General features: G+C 39.3%; 1 protein-coding gene across 3 annotated transcripts in view; it reads left to right on the plus strand.

Annotated features, from left to right (window-relative positions):
- Nucleotides 1–20571, plus strand: part of cdc42ep4a (CDC42 effector protein (Rho GTPase binding) 4a) — a 40177-nt gene that overhangs the window by 13814 nt on the left and 5792 nt on the right. For 2 of the 3 annotated variants that reach the window (XM_028454725.1, XM_028454726.1), the window contains exon 2: nucleotides 746–3559. In XM_028454725.1, the coding sequence (XP_028310526.1) occupies nucleotides 842–1891 (1050 nt within the window). In that variant the 5' untranslated portion in view covers nucleotides 746–841 and the 3' untranslated portion in view covers nucleotides 1892–3559. Of the gene's footprint in view, nucleotides 1–745; nucleotides 3560–20571 lie in introns of those variants that run through there. The other variant, XR_003674611.1, reaches the window with a different exon arrangement.

A 20571-nucleotide genomic window follows, 5' to 3' on the forward strand; every position in this document is an offset into this window, starting at 1 on the left:
ATGACATTTTTCAAAATTGCCCTCCCCCTTTTATCAGGCATAATACAGGTTTTGTGCGCACTGTAACAATTGTGTAACCCACTTTAGACTGTAAGGTCGACCTAAGATAAGTTTATCTACATCATGAGAGCATATCTGGCAACACTGGTCGGGGGTCAAGAGGAACAGAGAATTTAATACAAATTGATCTGCAATACCAGCTAATGTGGAATATCATTTTGATTGTATCAAAAAAGATCATGTACCAACACTCCCCCTCCATGACAGTTGCTCTGTACTCAAACTACTAACACAAAGGAAACTCTGCCCCTTCAGTACAAATGTGGTACAAAAGTTATTACTCATAAGAAATAAAATAAATAACAAAGCAATAACATTTTTCTCTTACCTTTAACTGCACACAAAAATAATATTAAAGTCTTAATTTCCATCCTTTTGTTTAATCTTGTTAAAACCAAACCTGGGAGTGGTACCAGATACATTAAGAAGATAGAAATAATTGCCCCAAATTCTGCTTTATTAATTTGCCATTGTGAAAAAGTCTGCAGAAATACAGAGCTACTATTAGGTCTTTATGCAGTAGTTTAAATACAAACCTAGTTTTTCTATTTTTTGGCAAATAAATTTGATAAATAACAATTTCTTAATTTGGTACATGCAAGTTAGTGGTTACTGTGAACAAATGATGTGTTTAATTTTAAGTTGTATTTAAAATTTTAATTGGTTCATTTGTTTCTCTTTACAGGTTTGCAGGCTGACTTGATCTGAGGTGTATCGACACAATTTAATTGAAGATTTGCTGTTTCTCTTCATCTTAAGAAAACCTGCCCAGTTGACTACGATGCCGATCTTAAAACAGCTAGTGTCATCCTCCTCCCAGTCCAAACGTCGCTCACGCATGGACCTGACCAGGGAGATGATTAGTGCTCCTCTGGGTGACTTCCGCCATACCATGCACGTTGGTCGAAGCGGCGACGCTTTTGGAGACACCTCATTCCTCAGCACCCGCTCAGGAGAGCCTCCCCAAGAGAGCACACCCTTCCCCCGCTCCCCCCGACCCAGCTTACTGTCCCGTACCTTCAGAAGCAGCAAGCGCTCGCAGTCGGTGAACAGAGTGGATGAACAGAGAGATAACGCCCAGCTGGTTCCTGGAAGCTCACCCACATATGTGAAAAATGCCATGTCTTTGCCTTTCCTCAATGACGACAACAGGGAAGATCATATGGTAGCTAAGAGTTTGTCTTCCAGTCCATTTAAACAGTGTGAAGAGTTGGACGGGAGAAGTGCAGATGCTGCCACTCACTTACTTGAGCTGGAGGAACAGAAATTTGGCGAGCTGACTGAACTGCCAGAGAGCTCTCTGAACTACGGGGGTGGAATGAAGCGTGCAGACTCTGTCATGTCTTTCCACATTGATCTGGGACCCTCAATGCTGGGTGACATCCTAGGGGTGATGCAGAAGGAGGATGATGATCTTGGCTACGAGGAAGGTAAGAGCAGCGAGGGCCGTGCTTCGCCTGCTGTTAGCAGCCATGGGGACGAGGGCAGTGTGGATGGAAGGAAGGCTTTAGATACAAACGGACACATGGAGGAAAGTGAAAAGGCGGCTGTATTGCATCACCAGGTTTCATTGAAGCCTGCCAACTCTATTGATCTGAGGCCTGAGGATGGAGGACCTTACACACCAGAGTACACTCCTGAAATCCGGCCCAGGCACTTGCAGCACCTCGACAGCTGCTCAGTGTCTAGCTCCGGCTCTGCTGCTCTAGATGAAAAACCCAACCAGATGTACTCAGGCGACACAGACAGTGCAACATTCAGTGCCCCGCCTGAGGAGGAGAGCAACTTTTCCTCTTTCTTGGAGGATGAAGACGATGAGATCAGAGTATGAGATTACTTAAAATTTTAAAGAGAGAAGAAAGAGCCGTTGTTTCCGAAGTGGTTTGTGTAGAACTGGCAAGTCCTTCGACAGTGTGGATTTGCACTTAAAGTGGGAATCGGATGCGGCATTCTGTGGCATTGAAGAACATGGAGGACTTGTGCTTTGTAGGGCTACAAAGAAAGCTTGACTATTCCTCACAGACAAGCCCAAACTCCATCTGTCAGAGAGCCTAACCCTCTACCTTCCGCCTGTCAATCTGTCTTTGTCTTCTGACACTTGAGGGAGCGCACGCGGACAGGCAAACACTTTTTGAATATGGAACATTCCAGAACTTGAGCAGGGAATAGTGGTTGGAGGATGAAAAAAAAAAGGAAAAACACTTTCCGAAGTTAAAACTCACTTCACCACTTTCTTCTCTCGCTTGATGTGTCACATGTGCTTTTTGCATTTGATTCGCCTCTCTTCTCGCCACGCTCTCTCTTTCTCACTCCCTTGCTCTCTGACTGAGGGACATCATGAGGCCAGAGCTGAACAGAAGGCCTCTGTCACAGAAGGATCACCGGTGGGTGTCTTATCACAATGAAAGCGGGCTGTGTTTGTCACTGAGGCGCGATGCTCTTTGATCTGAAAACATTACACTTGTGCCATATGTGTCAGAGTTTCTGTCCTTATTCTCATTTATGCAGTCCTTGTAATGCTGCTCAAAGGCTTTCCTTTCTTTCTCTAAAAAAAGGGCTCAAAGCCCAAACCAAGAATCTCTTTAGTTTAAATGAGTTCTCGTCAATGAGTACCATATTCTCAGTCTCAGAAGTGCAGCTGGTTGGATTAGCTTAAGAGCACGATGGTACTACAGAAGACCAGATGTAGAGAAGTGGAACACTGTGTTTTCTCTGTGCGTGTTTAACGAATCATCTTTATCCTTAAGCATATGTCACAATTAAATCAACATTAATGTTTACTTTGCAAAAAACAGTTAATCAGATTGTTATTAATTCAAAGGCAGCCTTAAGTGAAATCCTTATGACAGCTTATGAATATGGCTTTACACTGAATATGGTTAAAATATCCAGTCTGCCTAAAGACACTACATGTATTAACTATTTCTTTTGAAAACCGATCAGTTATGTTTACTTTATGCATCTTTAATAAGCGTATGGTATAATAAGACACATCTAGCAATAGATGCAAGAGCATTAAGAAAAGATGACTGTTTTTGTGTAAGCCGTGTAGTCATTGCAGCTCCACTGTATTCCTTGCATCATTAAAAGCCATGGCCAAAAGTACAGAGCCCAAGTATTGCTTGTAGGTTTCACTGCCTTAGCTAAAAGCGACAAATATGCCAAATGATACTTTTCTACTTAAAAAAAAGAAAAAAAGTGAATCTCACGTGCAATGCTTGCATGTGGGAAGGATTGTCATTTGTCTGTTGTGGTAATCGGTATTAAAGATGAGTTCATACTGTTTCAGATTGCAGTTGCAGAAGTGAGAGCCTGGTAAAAGAGAGAGTATGCTTGGAGCACAATGTAATGGGGTTATTTCAAAAGGTAAATATGTGTGAATGAAAAAGAGGCTGTTTGTGTTTTTGTACATTGTTTAGTAAGCTTTATATGTCACTGTATTTTCTGTATTAATCAAAATAACCTCTATTTTCCAATAAAAGCATGAATGTGTATCAAATTGTTGATTTCCTGTGGACTTTAAGAAGTACCGGTAATGTAGTTTAGGTGTGAAGTGCATCAATAACTTCCTGTAACTGTTCTTTTGGCTCTGCTAAAAAGGAAGGAAGGATGTAATTGAGGTCTTCGGCTGTAGCTGGAAAGGTATGATAAGCGTACAAGCTCAAGTGATGTGACGACTTGGGTGAACGTGTGTGTGATTTTGTGTCTACATGCAAGGCTTGATTTGGAGGATGTTTTCTGCGAAGCCTCTGAAGTGCTTATTTTCTCATCAGCACTGATGTGAGTGGGTAAAAGATGGATGTGGGGCGGTAGATGTTTATCACTAAGAAAAGGTGCATTGATTTTTAGTGACAGGGGATTCTTTTCACCTTGCTGACTAGAGGATAGATGAGTCTGGCAGTCACCTTAGACCGCGATCTTTCTCATCGTGATGGACTTAAAACTGCTCTGTCACTTTTGATTTTACAAGTCGTGCATTGGCGTTTTCATGCTCCACCGAACCCTTTGCTGCTCGGGCAAAGTTCACCGCACTGTGTTTTGTTAACAGCCGCTGCAGACAGTCCAAGGTCTCGCCCTGCATCTCTCTACATTAGCTCTGCATGCTGAAAACATGGCTCTTTTTCCTCTGTGGCTTGGCTTCTTTATACTCAACCTTTCATCTCTACCTTTGAAGCCGTTTAATCACATTCAACTCCTACGTTTTCATAGTCATATTATGCCAGTGTCCAATTTGCCAAAGGCGAGACAGAAGTCGTTATTGTTACACTGGTGGTAAAAGCAGGGCCTTTATATTGATCGCTGTAGTCAATACAAACCAGAGGTGGTATTGATTCTTTTTTTCTCTCCCTCTATGAAGCTATTATTCTTCTTTGGATTGGTAAAGGAAAGACTAAATCTCTACTTGCTGTCACATTGGGCATGTGATTGGGAAGTTATTACTTTTAATCACTTATTGTGATTGTGTTACAGTATGAAATACAGTGCACTAGTGTTCTGTAGCTTTCCAGAGCTTGGTATCTATTGCCACCTAGTGGCTGTAAAAGCTCTCATTAGACAAATCTGTTTATTGACTGATGTGACTAAGGTTGTAAAACAGTCTTGTTAAATGCCTTGATTGTCTCTCTCCCTAAGATCACGCAGACTGATGAGGTTGCTTTCTTTTTATGTACTTGATTTGTACATTTCTTGATAAGGAAGAAGAATAGTCGCCAAGGAAATAGTTTAAGTAACCCCACATGACTGCCAAATGAGAATATTTGGATGATTTGTAGTTCAAGGCAGGACATGAACACAAATGTTCATGGTTTCTGGCACAGTGAAACCCGTCACTGGAGACTGCTGATGTTCTCAGGAGGTTCAGATCACCTCCCCTCATAAAACAGCCCTCATTGTAACTGCAGTCTAGTCTTGCAGCTGTTACTTCCTTTCAAAGCCTGTGCATGCAGCTTTTCATCTGCTTCAGAACCTGTCAAATGGCATTTACCCCCCCAGACCTTGTTTGGAAATTGTGTTTTCTCTCTGCATACGCCGAAGGGAGGCGCTCTGTGCCTTTAGGTTTATTATGTCAGCAGCCCCGTCTGGACTCCTAACCTTTTTCCGCCAAATTCCATCAGCAGACTTGCAGCTCTTCCAGGAGGCTGAAGGCATGTTGAAATCTGGAAAGTATTAAACAACCTGCTGGTGGAGGGGAGGGGGAGAAGGGTGAGCACACACATGGAGAGGGGAAGTAAAAAAAAAAAAGGGGGGATGGGGAGCAAAGGAACAGAATACAAAATTGTTCATATATCGCCCTTTGCCTGGCTCTACTCCCTTTCCCCTCCCACACACATGCTTGTCTGTGAGCTCTCCCCCCAAAAATCCAGACCACTCCCCAAACAGCTAAAGCATTTTCTCTCATTTCTGTGGCAGCATTTCGCAACTCACCCCTTATTTAAGGCCATGAAACAGCTTGTGTAGTTGTGCACAGAGGGAAGAGAGTTGCAGTTGTGTGTGTTTAAGAAGAAGAAAAAAAAGGAGGGGGGGGTTGTTCAGTCATTTGTTGGCACACAGCTAAAGGCGAGTGCTGGTCATGAAGCCCAAATTGTGTTCGCCGTAATCGGAGGGAAAAATATGGCTGCCATCCAGACATCTTTTCCCAGGGTCTGATGCTCCAAACTCATACCAAGCCAAAACTTTGTTTCGTTGTTCGGCGTGTGGAGAACCAATTGTATCCGAGGACGTCAAACAAAATGGCACTGAGAAAGAGTTGCTAAGCAAGCAAATACTTTCAGTTTTTGGGGCAGGATCATCTGTTTTTACTCATATGTCTCCACACAGTTTTTCAATGGAAACCATTCATTCCTGCAAAGATTAGAGATGAGATTGTTGGATGATCGGGAAATTGTTGCTCAATTTACAGTTTATTCAAGCTATTAGCAAATCATCTTCATATACTAATAGTCGTCTTCAGCCATTCTTGATAGCAAGGATTACCAGAGCTGATTTAAAAAAACTTCTACAGTCTAAAATCTGTTTAAAGTACGATACAAAAACAAATTTAAATACTGACAGACTTTCTTTTTTTTTTAAAGCGAATGACCTTTTAACAGTCCACGTGCAGTAACGTTGCAGTGCGCAATTCTTTTGGATCCTTTCAAACGCGTCATTCGATTGGCCTATTTTACGGCAGTTTGTGTACTATTTAAAAGGCTGAAACCCTGCTATTTAAACAAAGATAGAAATTTATGTTTTGAGTGAATTCTGATTTATTTTGGTTTTTATCTTATTTTCTATTTGTTTTTTGATTGTCAGTGTTGTGTTTTGATTTCTTTTTGTATATATCGTCTTGTGGTGTTTTTTTTTTTTTTTTTTAATTAACAATTAATAACCACAAAACAGTCATATTTACATGTTTACTATTAAATTATTTAACAAACGTATGAGTTTACATTCAAATATCATGGTACTGGCATAAATAGCAGCGGCATTACGTAAACATTCCAGTATCTTGTTTTGACCTCCTCACCTCTAAACCCTAATCGGCGGGGCTCGCACCACGGGACCACACACACTCGATGGGGGGAGGAGCATCGAGGATGCAAACCATCTCTGGTGTCCTTGGCTTAAAGAGCTTCAAATGTCTTTGCTGAAGGCTGTGAAAAATTAGACCTTTACTGCAATCAACGTTTGCATGTATGTACTGTACGACTGCTGCAATTTTCCCACATGGAAAACACATTCCAAGGTAAAGAAACTTGTAGCTTCCTCATAAACTCATAAATGCAGAAATTATATCATAACCCTAATTGGACTGGACTTGAATCTTCAACCTAATTGTGTTCTTTTCATCCAGCACAATCACAATTGCAGAGTGGGTCTCACATTCTGAAAACAAAAACTAAATATTCAACAAATAAGTTTTCTGTGTTGTTAAAGAACTTTAAAAAAGTCAATTATTTTTTTTTTCTTTGTAATCACTGGAACCCATTTAGCCACAGTGTAGTTAATGCATCACAAGTATTTGTCTAGTTTCTGAATCTAATTCCTGATAGGAGGGGAATCGTTCTTTTCCTGTCTGCACAGATAATGTGATTTATTCTCACATTTTGCATTCTTTCCTTCTGCCCAAGCAGTTGTTTGCTTTCTCTGCCTCACTCTGATGAAGTGTATAGGGCCCTGCTGCTCCCACTGTCCTCAGGAGGTCTGGCCTGGCCTGCACTCAGCCATGACACTGGATGAGACTGGAGGCTCTGCTGCTTTCTTTCTCCTGCCTGTCCACGACTGGTTGACACCCAAAGACTGGACGGAGTGCACTCCACACATGAACTCTCACATTTGTCCCTAGTCCCTGCAAATACACTTATTTTAATATCTTTTTTAAAAAAAACAATCTTCCTAAAGCTAACGGTAATGGCCTCAGTGCAGCGTCCCACTGGGAGTCATTAAGTTAACATTGTGTCTGCGACCGATAAAAGGAGGCTTCAGATGTTGGTCACACAGGGAGACCACATCCTTGCCATCAGTGACTTGGCGCCTTTCCAACAGAGGCAGGCTGTTCTTACAATGCACTCCTTGTTTAGTTGACACTGCATGCCCACAGCAGGGCAAAGGACTGTGGAGCTAACCAGGAAGTGAGGGATCACAAAGGGTCACTTCCTATAGGCCAGCTTTACACTTTGACCTTTTCAGTCGTGCTTTAGCTCAATCTTCCTCCTCTCTTGACATAATGACTAATACCAGTGCCACTCATTCTCTGCATGTGCACAAACAGCTGAGGGACGTTTAGAGCTGGGGCCACCAACCTTTCTGAAACTGAGAGCTACTTCATAGATAACCTACTGTATAGTCCGAAGGGCAACCAGCTTGAAAAGAGGTTCTTAAATGCTACATTTTCACGGTTTCACTTTAATTACAGAGTAAGATCATAAGGAAGGCTAGCAGTATCCTAAAAAGGTCGGAATATTTTTTGTTTCAAAAAATGCCTTAATTATGGGTGGGTCTCCTGGTGCAGTTAAGACACGCCCAGTCTATACTATAAAATCTCCAATGAACAATCTATGCTATGTTAACTAGCTACTCATTACTCAATATACCTTTTTATTCACTCTTCTCTCAATCCAACCTACTCACCACTCAATGTAGAGCCCACAAGTGTTAGTTTTTAATAAAAAAAAAATAAAAAGAGGCGGGGCTAACAGTGCTGGTTTGTGACGCAAGACATCACATGATCTTGTTCTCAGCCAATAGCAAAAAATCAATTGTAATAGCCGCGTTTCAACCCATAGAGGGCAGCCACTCTGACATTTTACAACAAAACATGCCAAATTCAAATACTGTACTTATTGAAATGCTGAGAGTTGGACCAGGATCAATCAACAGCACTGCTTCATACCCAAATACATTTGTATTCAGCAGAAAAAAAGGTTTTGGGGTTTAGTTACTCTAAATAGAAAATCCCCATGTTGCTGTTTTACTAGCTACTAACAAACAACTTTTAACTAACTGTAAAACATGTAAAATCAGCCTTGGGTTTTTAAAAAATATATATTTTATCTCATGTATATCATATTTTATGTAACATACCACAACCCATACACCAAATCTGCAGCATTTAAAAAAAAAAAAAAACATTTGTCACAATGTTTTAGTGAAAATAAACATTTAAAGATGGTTAATGTAATACTAAAACTTTATCAGCAGTATTTAACTTTACTAAATAATAGCTACATCTGCCAAATTTATTAATCTTCGGGAATTTGAATCTTGGAAAGATGAATATTTATCTCTTTTATCCTTATATTGTTAAAGAAAAAGGTTTTTTTTTACTAATTGTAATGTTTGTATTCTTTTAACATGTTCTACAATGTAAACAGGAGAAGCTCCTAATCTCGTTATACTTTGTATAACGAGATTGAATTCTTTGAATTGAATTAATCAGATTTTAGTTGGAGCTCATTGTGACTAGAGCTCTACGTGGTGCCCACGTGCACCATGTTGGTGACCCCTGGTTTAGAGTTATACATGTGGCTAACCTGGTGGACATATGGACCTGCCTCGTCTGTATTTCTCATCTTCCATGAGCCTATCTAACTTGTAAAAAAAAAACGTTAAAGTTGCCAACTTTCACTGGCTAAGACAAGCCATATGTTCATGAAACAATAAATCAGTTTTTCACATGCATTGGATCAAAGTGGTACTGACTTTCCATTACATTCTCTCATCTTCCTGTTTTCCCTGCAAGTTAAGGTGGAATCTGCAGTTGGGAATGTTGCAAGAGCTCAAAGGCTCTTTTTCTCTCCCTAAATCTCTGCAGCATCATAAATCGGGGTGTGTTTACAGATAGAAAACAACAGCGGGGGAAGGAGAATCCTAGCGCTCCATGTAGAGACTTTATAACATGCTGTACTGGGTGTTGGTCCTCCTTTTAACAACTCCATCATTCATTTCATGCTCACTCCCTCTGACCATGGCTCCCTCAGGCCTGAGTTGGAGAGAATGGGCGGTGAAGTCCAGCTGATGCTGGTTCTGCTTGATGTTCAAGCTCCCAGACTTTTGAATTTGACCTCCAAGTTTAGTCAGACAGACTACAAACAGATGTATTTCAGAGGCCTCCGTTGAATTATGTGTGCTTTTTGTCATGTTTACTATGATTTTCTAAAATTGAAAAAAAGTACAAGTTTTATTATTCCATGTTTGATAAGTCCTTATCCTGGTGTAGTCATGTGACGGGCAGGGTGCATCTTGGACAGGTTGCCCGTATCATACTTTACAGAGGCAGACACACACAGCTTTTCGCCTACAGTCGGTTGTATCAATCCTTAAAACTGACGTTCATGTTTGCACTCTGCACAGATGTACTGGAGCTGCTGAGGCTTGAACCATTTATCTTCTTGGCAACAATGACAAATTAGAATCATTGTTGTCCTTTGATTAAGATTTTATTTTTTTTTACGTTTGTCTGTTAGCAGAATTTCGTTAAAAGTACTGTACAGATTTTAACATAATTGTAAATGAAGATATACCTTACACCATGGAAGATTCCATATCATTTTGGAGGAGATCCAGATCACTACACTGATTCTAGATGATCTTGGTTCTTAATTGACCAATCTTTATGAAATTTGACTCAGTTACGTCAGGTTAAATCCTCAATTACTTATAGTTTTGTGCATTTCATTTGCAAATTTTTTGGGAAAAAATGGGAGTGCCCGTAGATTTGTAGGTAGTAATGGGACAGACATTTCCTCCAAGCCGTTAAAGCATGAATGATCATTGTACTATTGTAACGATACCAGATAACTTCCAATAGCTGGCAAAGGTGAGATTAATTCGCTTTGTTGAGGTTTTTGACGCTCTTGTTTTTGGCTTGTGACTTTTTTATGTGGATTATTTTCAGTATTGTCTAATTCAGATTAAAGAGCTGTGCATTTCTATGTGTTTTATAGTTCTGGATGGGGCAAGTTCCAGACAATAACCCAGGAGCATTCTGTGACTCAGTAAATAATGCAACTGTAATCTTCACAACACAGTAATGACAACTTTTGGTTTATAACAGCAGAAACACACTTCCAGCTCACGAGAATACATATACACTATGCTTGATGTCAAGTCTCCAACTACTACACCAACTCCTATAAACAAAATTAACTATGATTATTATTATTATTATTTTGTCAGCATCGTCATCTATTTATTATTGTAAATCCATTTTCTCTTACTTTTCTCATAATGTACTTGTTTGCATTTAGTTTCGTGGGTAAAAAAATTTACTCCAAACAAAAATCGTGTTTTGTGTAAAAAGATTTTTTTAAATAAAATAAAATATAAAACACCAATGGATGTATGTTGTGATGCTGAGTGATGGCACAGTACACACACACACACACACACACACACAAAAAAAGCCAAAGTCTAATTTGCAGCTCATTGAGACGTTGTCTCCAGCCTGCAGGCATATTTACTAAAAAAAATAAAATAAAAAATAAATGACGTGCTCTATCAAACACTGGATGGAACCCAGTTTTCAAAAACAGCTCTTCACAAATTATTTAACCTTTAATGTCCTGTGGGTTTAGGCATGAAATTTAAATCCTAAACACAAACTTCCCAGTTGTGATGCTTTGCGTGTGATGTAGAGGCGTTCCTGGCTCAGAGCTCGGGAGGTGCATTTGAGCATGAGACCACATTTTGGATTTCCTGTATCCGACAACTGACTTGGCAGAGGCGCTAGAATGGTAAAGCATGGTTAAAGCCTTCTCCTCCCTCTCCATCTGTGGCTGTTTATGCTGATTGGCAGCTCACTGCAGCCCTCAGAGAAGTCACTTCTAGTTTCACTGCACTGCTTTATCCACACTGAAAATATTAGGGGGAAAAAAGTCATCTTGACAAGCAAAGATCTGTGATTTTCTTGGTGAGTGGTCTGTCGATACATGTATGTATTTATGATAAGTGCTGTGCTGAGGTGTTTGATTGGCAAAAATGAAGCTAAACCAAATGTGGATCACCGCAGATAGAGAAGGAATGGTAAAGTAATCAACAGAATCTTATTTTCCCTCTTTTATTCTCTTGCTGTTTGCTCCAGCTGTGCTGCAGCTTTGGGGACGCTCAGGAAGTGTTGGAGGAGGAGGAGGAGTGGATGGGTGGGGATGGGGTGAGGTCAGAACACTGTGAGCCCCCTGGGATGGGAGGATAGCATGAGGAGAGACATTGTTGCAGCTCTTTCCATCTATGTAAAGAGTACTGATATATCCAACTCAAGTAGAAGTACTGTTACTTGAATGAAATTGTACTCAAGTACAAGTAAGTCATACATAAAATACTCATGTACAAGTAAAAAGTAGCTCAGTTAAATAGTACTTAAAGTAAAAGTTACTAGTTACTTTCACCCCATGTTTATTTTTGGTAATAATACTTGCCATGGTTCCCTTGCTTACAGTAAACATATCATGTATAAACTTAAGGAAGAGACCAAATGTACCACAATTGGAACTTAATTCATTTTGCACAAAGTCATTTGGATAAAATAAAAGCTTTGTCAAAATGTACAATTCTTACTTACATTTATAAACTCCAACACTGTGCCATGTGGGTAACAACATACAGAAAAAGGTAGAAACCACAACCTGAACCATAAAAAAGTGGCTGGGTGTTGATCAGAAATGACCATGAAAAGTAGATTTAAAAAATGATCAAAGAAGATAATTTACTCATACACACTATGTTTTAAAGTCGCAAAAACCCTAAAATTTCTTCAAATAAAAGCAACTCAGTTACAGTAACGTGAGCACTTGTAATCCATTACTTTCTCTAATGGATTACAGAGAACAACACGATGTATTGTAGCCTATGCATGCAATGTATCCCACAGTGCACCACCACAAAGCGTTGCAATTTACATTAATATCAAACACTGGCTTCCTCTTTTCACGTGCACGCACACACAAACTGACGTGCACAATGTCTCACCCTCCAGGCTGCAGACACTTTTAGAGACCACTATATGTGAGGGCCTGGCCCAGCGTGCCTTGGATGCCTTGGGCGTGACCAGAGTGGCCTGGACTCTGTGTGTGTGTGTGTGTGTGTGTGTGTGTGCGTGTGTGTGTGTGTGTGTGTGTGTGTGTGTGTGTGTGTGTGTGTGTGTGTGTGTGTGTGTGTGTGTGTGTGTGTGTGTGTGTGTGTGTGTGTGTGTGTGTGTGTGTGTGTGTGTGTGTGTGTGTGTGTTCCAGCTGCCTGTCGTCAGACCATCCCCTTCAGTTCTGCCAGAGTGTGACTCAAGCAGGCCCAGCGTTCTCATACACATACATGCACACAGGAAAGAATACTCAATGGAAAGAACTGCAGATAGAAAGTGGAATTTCCTGGTTAGCAATGGTTTCACTGGGAAATAAGACATCATGTCACTCTGTTGCTTTTACTGATCAGCTCATACAACTACTATTAACTTTGTAGCCCTGCGCAGAAAGATATTTCGATCCGTTTGTGGTGGAAGTGGAGGGAAAAGGCAGTGGTGGTGTTGGGGGGGGGGTTTAGGGGGGGTGAACCAGAAACCGTGTCACCGCAGAGTTTCGAGTTTTCCTTTCATTCAGCACGGGTGCACTGCAGTTTGTCTGCTGGTTTTTCCAGTACATCTCAGTCTCTCCTCCCACAAACGTGTGTAGTTTGTACAAAGTGCAGATCTAAAAACCCAAGCATGACCTCAGAGAATTTAAAACTCTTTCTGGAAACCCCCTGTTTCCCTGAGTGACATTTGTGGCAGTCAGCTGTACTGGGATGTTGTGTGTGTAGTTTTTCCACATGTATGTATACCAGAAAAGCAAACCCAGACACGCTTTATATTTCTGGTAGCCCTGAGACTATTTTCCATCAGCCTCCACTCTGTTTCTTTTAATGCTTAGTGTCTCATATTTACTTGACAAAGGCTGACGCGTGTTGCAGAGAAACTATAGGAAAAGCTTGTTTAGAAAAGGTAACGTTGTAATGGAAAAATATTAAAAACAAGCGCTGTTTTAAATTAGGGCCCCTTCAGCCCCTTCAGCCCATCCCCCAACAACCCTAAAAAATGTGCAGCGTTCAATCAGAGCTGCCATGCTATGTAAAACACTTTCCTTCACCATATGGCCATGTGTGGGATTGTTTCAATGTCATTTTTTCAGCTGCACATTATAAACCATCAGTGTTTACACCGAGAATCCGACTGAAGCCATTTTTGTGGTCAAACTTTTCAGTTTTTTTTTTATAAAAGAAACACTTTCTGAATAAGGGGGACTGTAGAGTTATGGTTTAAAAACATACAGTATATCCATGTGTACTCTTTGCATGTCTGCCTGTTGCTTTTTGACCACACCCTATACTATTGTCACGAAGCCGCATAGAAGAAACACATGTTTGGAGACTCATATGGGTGGGGGAAAACATCTGGAATGTGTAAAGCATAACAATGCATCGCAACTTCTCTCACCATCGCAGATCAAGATCTGCGTTCAGCTGGACTGGGAGTGGGTGGGATCTGTTGTGCTTTAAATTCTGCCAGGGTGAAAATGTTAAACGCTGTGAGCTGCAAGAAAAAAGCTGTTGGTTCCAGGCCTTTCCCTGTATGTGCTTCCCTTAGTGGGCTTTATACTATAGAGGTCATGTTATGGGTAGTTTGGGGTTTGTCTTTATTTGGAGAAAGAATCAATCAATATTTATTGGTGGAGGGTTCGTTGTTGGAGGCGTAGAAGTCATCAGAGTAGTGCCTTTATAGGATTTAGATGAAAAATGTGAAAGGAATCGTACATCTCTTAGCTATGTTTAAAACATTAGGTTATTTACTCCAATTTTACAGTATTTTATTTTATTTTAGAAGAATAGAGTCAACCTGCCAGAGTTGGATATTAACACCTTGAGATAAAATACAAGTACCCCCATGTTCATGTATTAAAGGTGGAACAATATATCGTGTGCAAGATTAAAATGTCAAAAGATGAAGAGTCAGATAAAAAAAAGAAGAAAAGAAGCATACTGTACTACACTCCAGATTTTTCAGAATTTTATGGTTTGTATTTTATTTCTTATATTCCTATTGAGTTAACAAGGTCATACCCAGAGTAAGAGTATACATCTACCCAGATTTAAAGTCAAATGGGTTAATTTTCCAACTGCAATGATTTTTTTTCTTTCTTCTTTACCAAAAATATTCAGTGCTTTAAATGAACTTTTCAGATCACCAGCCAGCATGGCTAGTAGATTATTAAAGTTACTAGCCAACCAGATTTTCCACCAGTCAATTTTTCATTTTCCCCTGTGTCAGCGGCAGCCATCCTCTTATGCAGTTCAGGTTTTTCAACACCCAATAAATATCTCCATGTTTGTTTGTTTTTTCCTAACTCATTTCACAACTTCATTTCAACTCCATTGTTTGTTTTGAGCCGTCCTGTTTGTCTTCTCTAATACTAAACCACAATTACACTAACGTAAGCACGCAGCCAATTGTTGCGACATAGTGTTCATGGGAAATGTAGGATTAGTACAACAAGCAGTGTTGCCAGATACACACTACGTTTTAAAGTCTAAACACACAAAAACACAAAAACCCTCAAATTTCTTGGCGGAAAACAGCCCAATCCGGCAACAACTTGTCGCATCATTTCTGCAGCCTGCCGGTTCAAACAGACGCTGTGGTATCTGTTTCATTCTTCACCAGTCCAAATGGCTTGTTACGCTACAATGTTACCCGCCAAAGTAAATTTTTACCCGCAATTGGTGGGTGTTAATTTAAAGCCCTAAAAATATTGTATCCTTTCGTAATCGCAAGTCCATTATCGTTTATCGCATCGTATCTTGAATTCAGTGTAACGTCCAACCCTATCAGGTTGTGTTGTTAACAAGAATAAATGAATTAACTTGGTGAATAGGAAAATTCAAACCTGAAACTATAGCTATAAAACCTTTGTTTACACCATTTAAAAAATGTTTTGAAGACCTTTTCTAATGCAAACGTGTGAAATATGCCGTAAATATTGCATATTAGATACATCTACATCTTTCTACTTTAGATTTGACTTAATGTAAGCAACATAAGACTATTACTCATGTTATGTTATGTTAGAATTCCTTTTACTTTGAAGTTTCATACAAGGTTCCAGTGAAAGTTTAATTACATTTAAAGCAAGAGCAGTCCGAGAGTGCAAACCTTTGCCAATCGCCAAATATTCTCTTTTCTAGATATGCACTGTTATGTGAATCAGTCAACCTGATCATAGTGCCATGATCATTCACACTTTAAAGGCTTGCATGGACATTTTTTCTGAAAAATCATGATGAAATGTGCAATCTGGGTTTGATCTGGATTTGATCTGTGGTTTAATTAATTGAACAACCAATCCGACTTAACTGCGTCAATTTTCTTTTTTTCTTTTTTTTTTTTTTACAAATTTATGAATAAAAACATTTTTAAAATTTCACCGTTGATCATAGATTGTGATTCTTTAATTGTTCAAACAGATCCAGAATCAGTATATTGGCTCATACAAATCAGAGACATAAAAACTATTTCCAATATGGTTAATACCATCTTTTTTTAAAGCCTATCCTATGCTTGCAGCCCAGTCTTGATATAATTTAGCTCACAGAGGGTTTATGCTCTTTAATCAATGTTATATTTCTGCTTATTAGCATGCTGACACATAGTATCAGTAGGCACACATGGCACCACTGGCAGTTTGAATTGTTGATGGATGTTTTCACAGGTTTTCTTCACTGACTCTTGGTTAAAGAAGCAGCCTACACATGTAAGTCTCCTGCTTTTATGAGATGAGGCGCTGCATGAGTGCCAAAAGTCATCTGGAACCATCCCCACAGTCCTTGAATGATTTCCGCAAGCTATTCCAGTTCGAACCAAAATAAATGTCTAAATCTGACAAACTGAGCACCATGTGATGTTATTATACCTACATGGATATAAATAAATGCTAACGTGATAGTGAAAATGTGGGATCTTAGACATGTTTGTGTAATGGATTTGAAGCACATGGTGGTGCAGGCTGTGGCTGCCAAAGTTTGTCTGTTCGTCCCCACCTCCTCCTTCACTCCAGCCCTCAGAGGAGCTGTCAGTGGGTTTGGCACCCACCTCTTGTAAGTGGCTGCTCCGGGCCGCAGTCCAGATGGATGCCGATGGACGAGCACACACCTCTGCCCTGAGCCAGACATACAGCAGGGCCACAGTTTCCCTTGGCCTATATTTGCAGTACAGTCACTAGGTTACCCAGCACATATTGTATTCCCTGACACTTGATGTGGCACATTTTTCTTCAAATGCTAAAAGGAAACTGAAGCAATGTCATCATCATAGTTTCCAATATCACGCTCTGCATCATGAAACTGCTCCTTTTCAGCAGATTTTCAGAAAAAGCAAAAGTGACAACTTGTGCTATTGGTTTCAGGTTTCACTCGTCTCCAATAAACAATGGTAACCAGAGCTCAGTCCTGTGTGTCAGCATTAAGAGTTTTAACTTTAAAGAAACTTAAACTTCAGTCTTTTTGTTAAGTTTGAGTATGTCAATAGAAATACTGTATATGAATTTATAGTCCAGCTTCAGTTTTTGAAAATTTACCAAATTGTGGATATTTTCCAACTCAAAATTTTCAAGTACAGATTTGATCTAATACCTATATACACAACCCACCGAGCATTTTTAGGTCTATTATACGTCTAACATGTGTCTAAATGTTCCTTAGACGTCTAGTCTAAAATTGGTCTACCAGGGGTATAGAAATGAAAGTTTTTTAGATGTCTAAATGTAGAATAGACAGATATAATTATCGAATAATTGATTAAAGTGCAATGACTAAATTCCGTCTAAAAATAGACGGGATCAAGATGGTTGAAATTAGGTCTAAAAAATAACTAGACGTCTAATATCCGTCTATTGCTCAGTGGGGAAGACCACTCCCTTACAACACATTTTAGGTAACATAACATATATCTCTATTAAAACAACAAGCTAAGCCAACTTCACCAGATGTATTTCACAAACATGTGCAAAATAAGAATACGAAAAAGTGCCATTATGGTTCTCATTATCTTGTCTCAAACAACAGCACTTATCGGTTTTTAGTTATTGGTGGAAAAATCAATACTAGCATTGACCAATGCTACATTTTATGGCTATTATCAGCTGATAATATCACTAAAATGTCATTGTCTGATCTGAGGGCCACAATATCAATATTCATGTCAGCATTTAAAATATTGAAAACTAATAAGCATTAATACAGGAAAGAACAAAAGTGTGTTTTGTTGTTGTTTTATGCATTAACCAGTCATTTTGTGTGTTTTAGTTATCATTTAGATACTTCTGTGTATTTTTGTTGTTGTTTTGTGGTTTATTAGTCATTTTGGTTTTGTTTTTTGTATTTTGCTGTAATTGTATTATTTTATATTGTATTATTTTTGGTGTAACGTGTACTTTTGCTATTATTTTTAATGTTTTTGAAGTTATTTCGTGTTAACTTTGGGGGCCGCACTAAACAAGACAGAGGGCCCCTGGACCGCCACTTGCCCATGTCTGTTTTAAAGTGACCCAACATCCTTTTTCATCCTGACATGTCCTTTTTTTTCCGCCTTCACCAGGACGTCTGGGGGTTCATAAATCAATGAAAATGTTCATGTGTTATTAAGCATGTTATTAAAACATATGTTCAGCTAACAGACACCTAAAGGTGCTGCCTTGTCATCTCTGGCTCCTAAAGCACTATAACGCTCACAAACAGAAGGAGCTGATGCTTACCAAATGGTAAAGAAAAAGCTAAGTTTTTCAGCAAAGTGCTTCCGCCTCTTGTTTCCACCCAGGCAGGAAGAAATGGAAGGCAGAGTCGTGTACAAAGCTTGCACTTACAGTATGTGTTAATGTCAAATAATGGAGTTGTGATTTCAGAGGTCACATGGGCACAGAAAAAAAGGAGTGTGTCTTAAAAGAGAAAGATACCTAATTGTATCTGGACTTTCAAATAGACCCATACTTACCCAGTATATTGTTTATTTGTATTTTGTTATGTGCGTGGTTAGGAACATATGAAAGAGGCATCAGACTTGTGTACTTTCTTCTTCTCTGCAATACAGTCAGCAACACAACATCATTCAACCACAGCGACCCCTGTGGTGTAGCAACTGAAGAATCAACATATTTTAAAGTATATGTATGTAAATATCAAGTTAAGTTCTGAAGTAATGAGTTTAATGCTGCGGTCTGCAACGTGTCCTTTTTTTCAGAAATTCAAAAAATATGCCAACTTTACACCCTATTCTAATTTACTCCCTGAATACGGAACATTTTCAACCCAAGGCTCCACAAAACAGACACAAATTAATTTGTTTTGCTTCATTGTGAAATTTGATTTATTCATGTTTCCCATGGAGGCAACTTGGGTGGGGCAATAGTTAGCGCCACAGTGTGAGTTGCCAAACATAAGGCTTGGTTTTTTTTTCTATTCTTTTAAACTTGGCTACGTTTTGTGTGAGCGGGTGTGGGACTGTGATTAGCTTTCTGCAGGTTAGCCCTGTGGTCGACTGGCCTGTTGTCCTCAATGTCCAAGGATTCATTTATTTTTTATTGCAAGACAAACAATACAAGTAGACACAAAACCAAAAAAAAAAAAATATTAAAAAACAAAGTACAGGACGGATGTAGAATAGTTACAGATAATATTTACATATAAAACCAAAGAAGGGTGGGGTGTGTTTGTGTGTGTATGTGCGTGCATTTGCCTGTGTGTGTGTGTGTGTGTGTGAGAGAGAGTGATTTACATGACTAAATAAACAAAACAAAAACAAATGAAGAAAATGAGCGGCAAAATTAAAACAAGTAAAAACAGAAAACACAAAAACACTGAACAATAAAGCAATACGCTGAGTGTGCTGTTTGTGTGTGTGTATGATTGTGCGTGTGGGTGAGTTAGTAAATATATTCACCCTTATGTGTTATAGTGAGCAGATGCTGGGGTGGAGGTGGAAGCTGGGGTAGAAGGGGGAGAGTGTATGTACAGTATGTGAACGAGAGACATGACAGTTATGCTTAAACATATTAAACCGAGAGTTAGCATAACCACTGGGTGATGTTTTTGCTGCGGTATAACTGTGCGTTTATGTATAGTTTGTCCAGTGAAATGACTGCTTTCTTTCCTTCTGTTATCATTTGTTTGTGGAATGCGGAAGAGCTGCTTTCGTCTGTCAATGATTTCTGTTGGGTAATGATCATTGAGTCCTTTTAGCTGTATAATAAACGGGCGAGGTCGGTGGTCGTCTGTAACTGTTTGCTCTGGGTCATCGGTGGTGTGTTCATGAATGCTGTATAAAACAAATTGTCTCTCATGCTGCGTGCTTGTAGGTTCAGGATTGTTTCTTTCATTGCTTTATTTTCGGCGGTGACGGAGATGATCTGGGTTTCAACAGAGGTAAGCTGGCCATTGACATTGAGGACGGTCTGATGTAGCGATTTGTTTGGTGAGTGTTTCTATTTGCACGTTGCTTGACTCGCTTACCTCTGAAGGACGGAGTAGATTCGGGGATAAGGATGGGGAAGGAGAAGTACCTGTAATAGAATCAGAATCAGAGTCAGAATCAACTTTATTGACAAAAGTAATGTATTGAATACACAAGAGGAATTTGTATTATCTTTTTATTATTATTGTATTTTTATTTCATTTCATTATTATTATTATTACTATTATTATCATTATCTTGTTATTTTATTTAGTTTGCACATATTAGTCTAACTACTCTTTATATTTATGTTTATACTTCTTTTTTATTTATTTTTATTTATTCTAGTTGATTGTTATAATTTAATGTTTACACTATCAGAGAGAGCACAGGTCACCAAGACAAATTCCTCGTGTGTATTCAATACATTACTTGGTCAATAAAGTTGATTCTGATTCTGAATAGGTAAAGAGTCTGAACGAGGTCTTTTGTTGTCTGGAGAGAAACCGGATTTACCAGGCTTGGAAGTGGATAAAGATGCCATGTTCATTGTGCAGTATCAGGTGAAGAAACGG

The sequence above is a fragment of the Gouania willdenowi genome, chromosome 8 (genome assembly GCF_900634775.1).
Source record: "Gouania willdenowi chromosome 8, fGouWil2.1, whole genome shotgun sequence".
Classification (NCBI taxonomy): Eukaryota; Metazoa; Chordata; class Actinopteri; order Blenniiformes; family Gobiesocidae; genus Gouania; species Gouania willdenowi.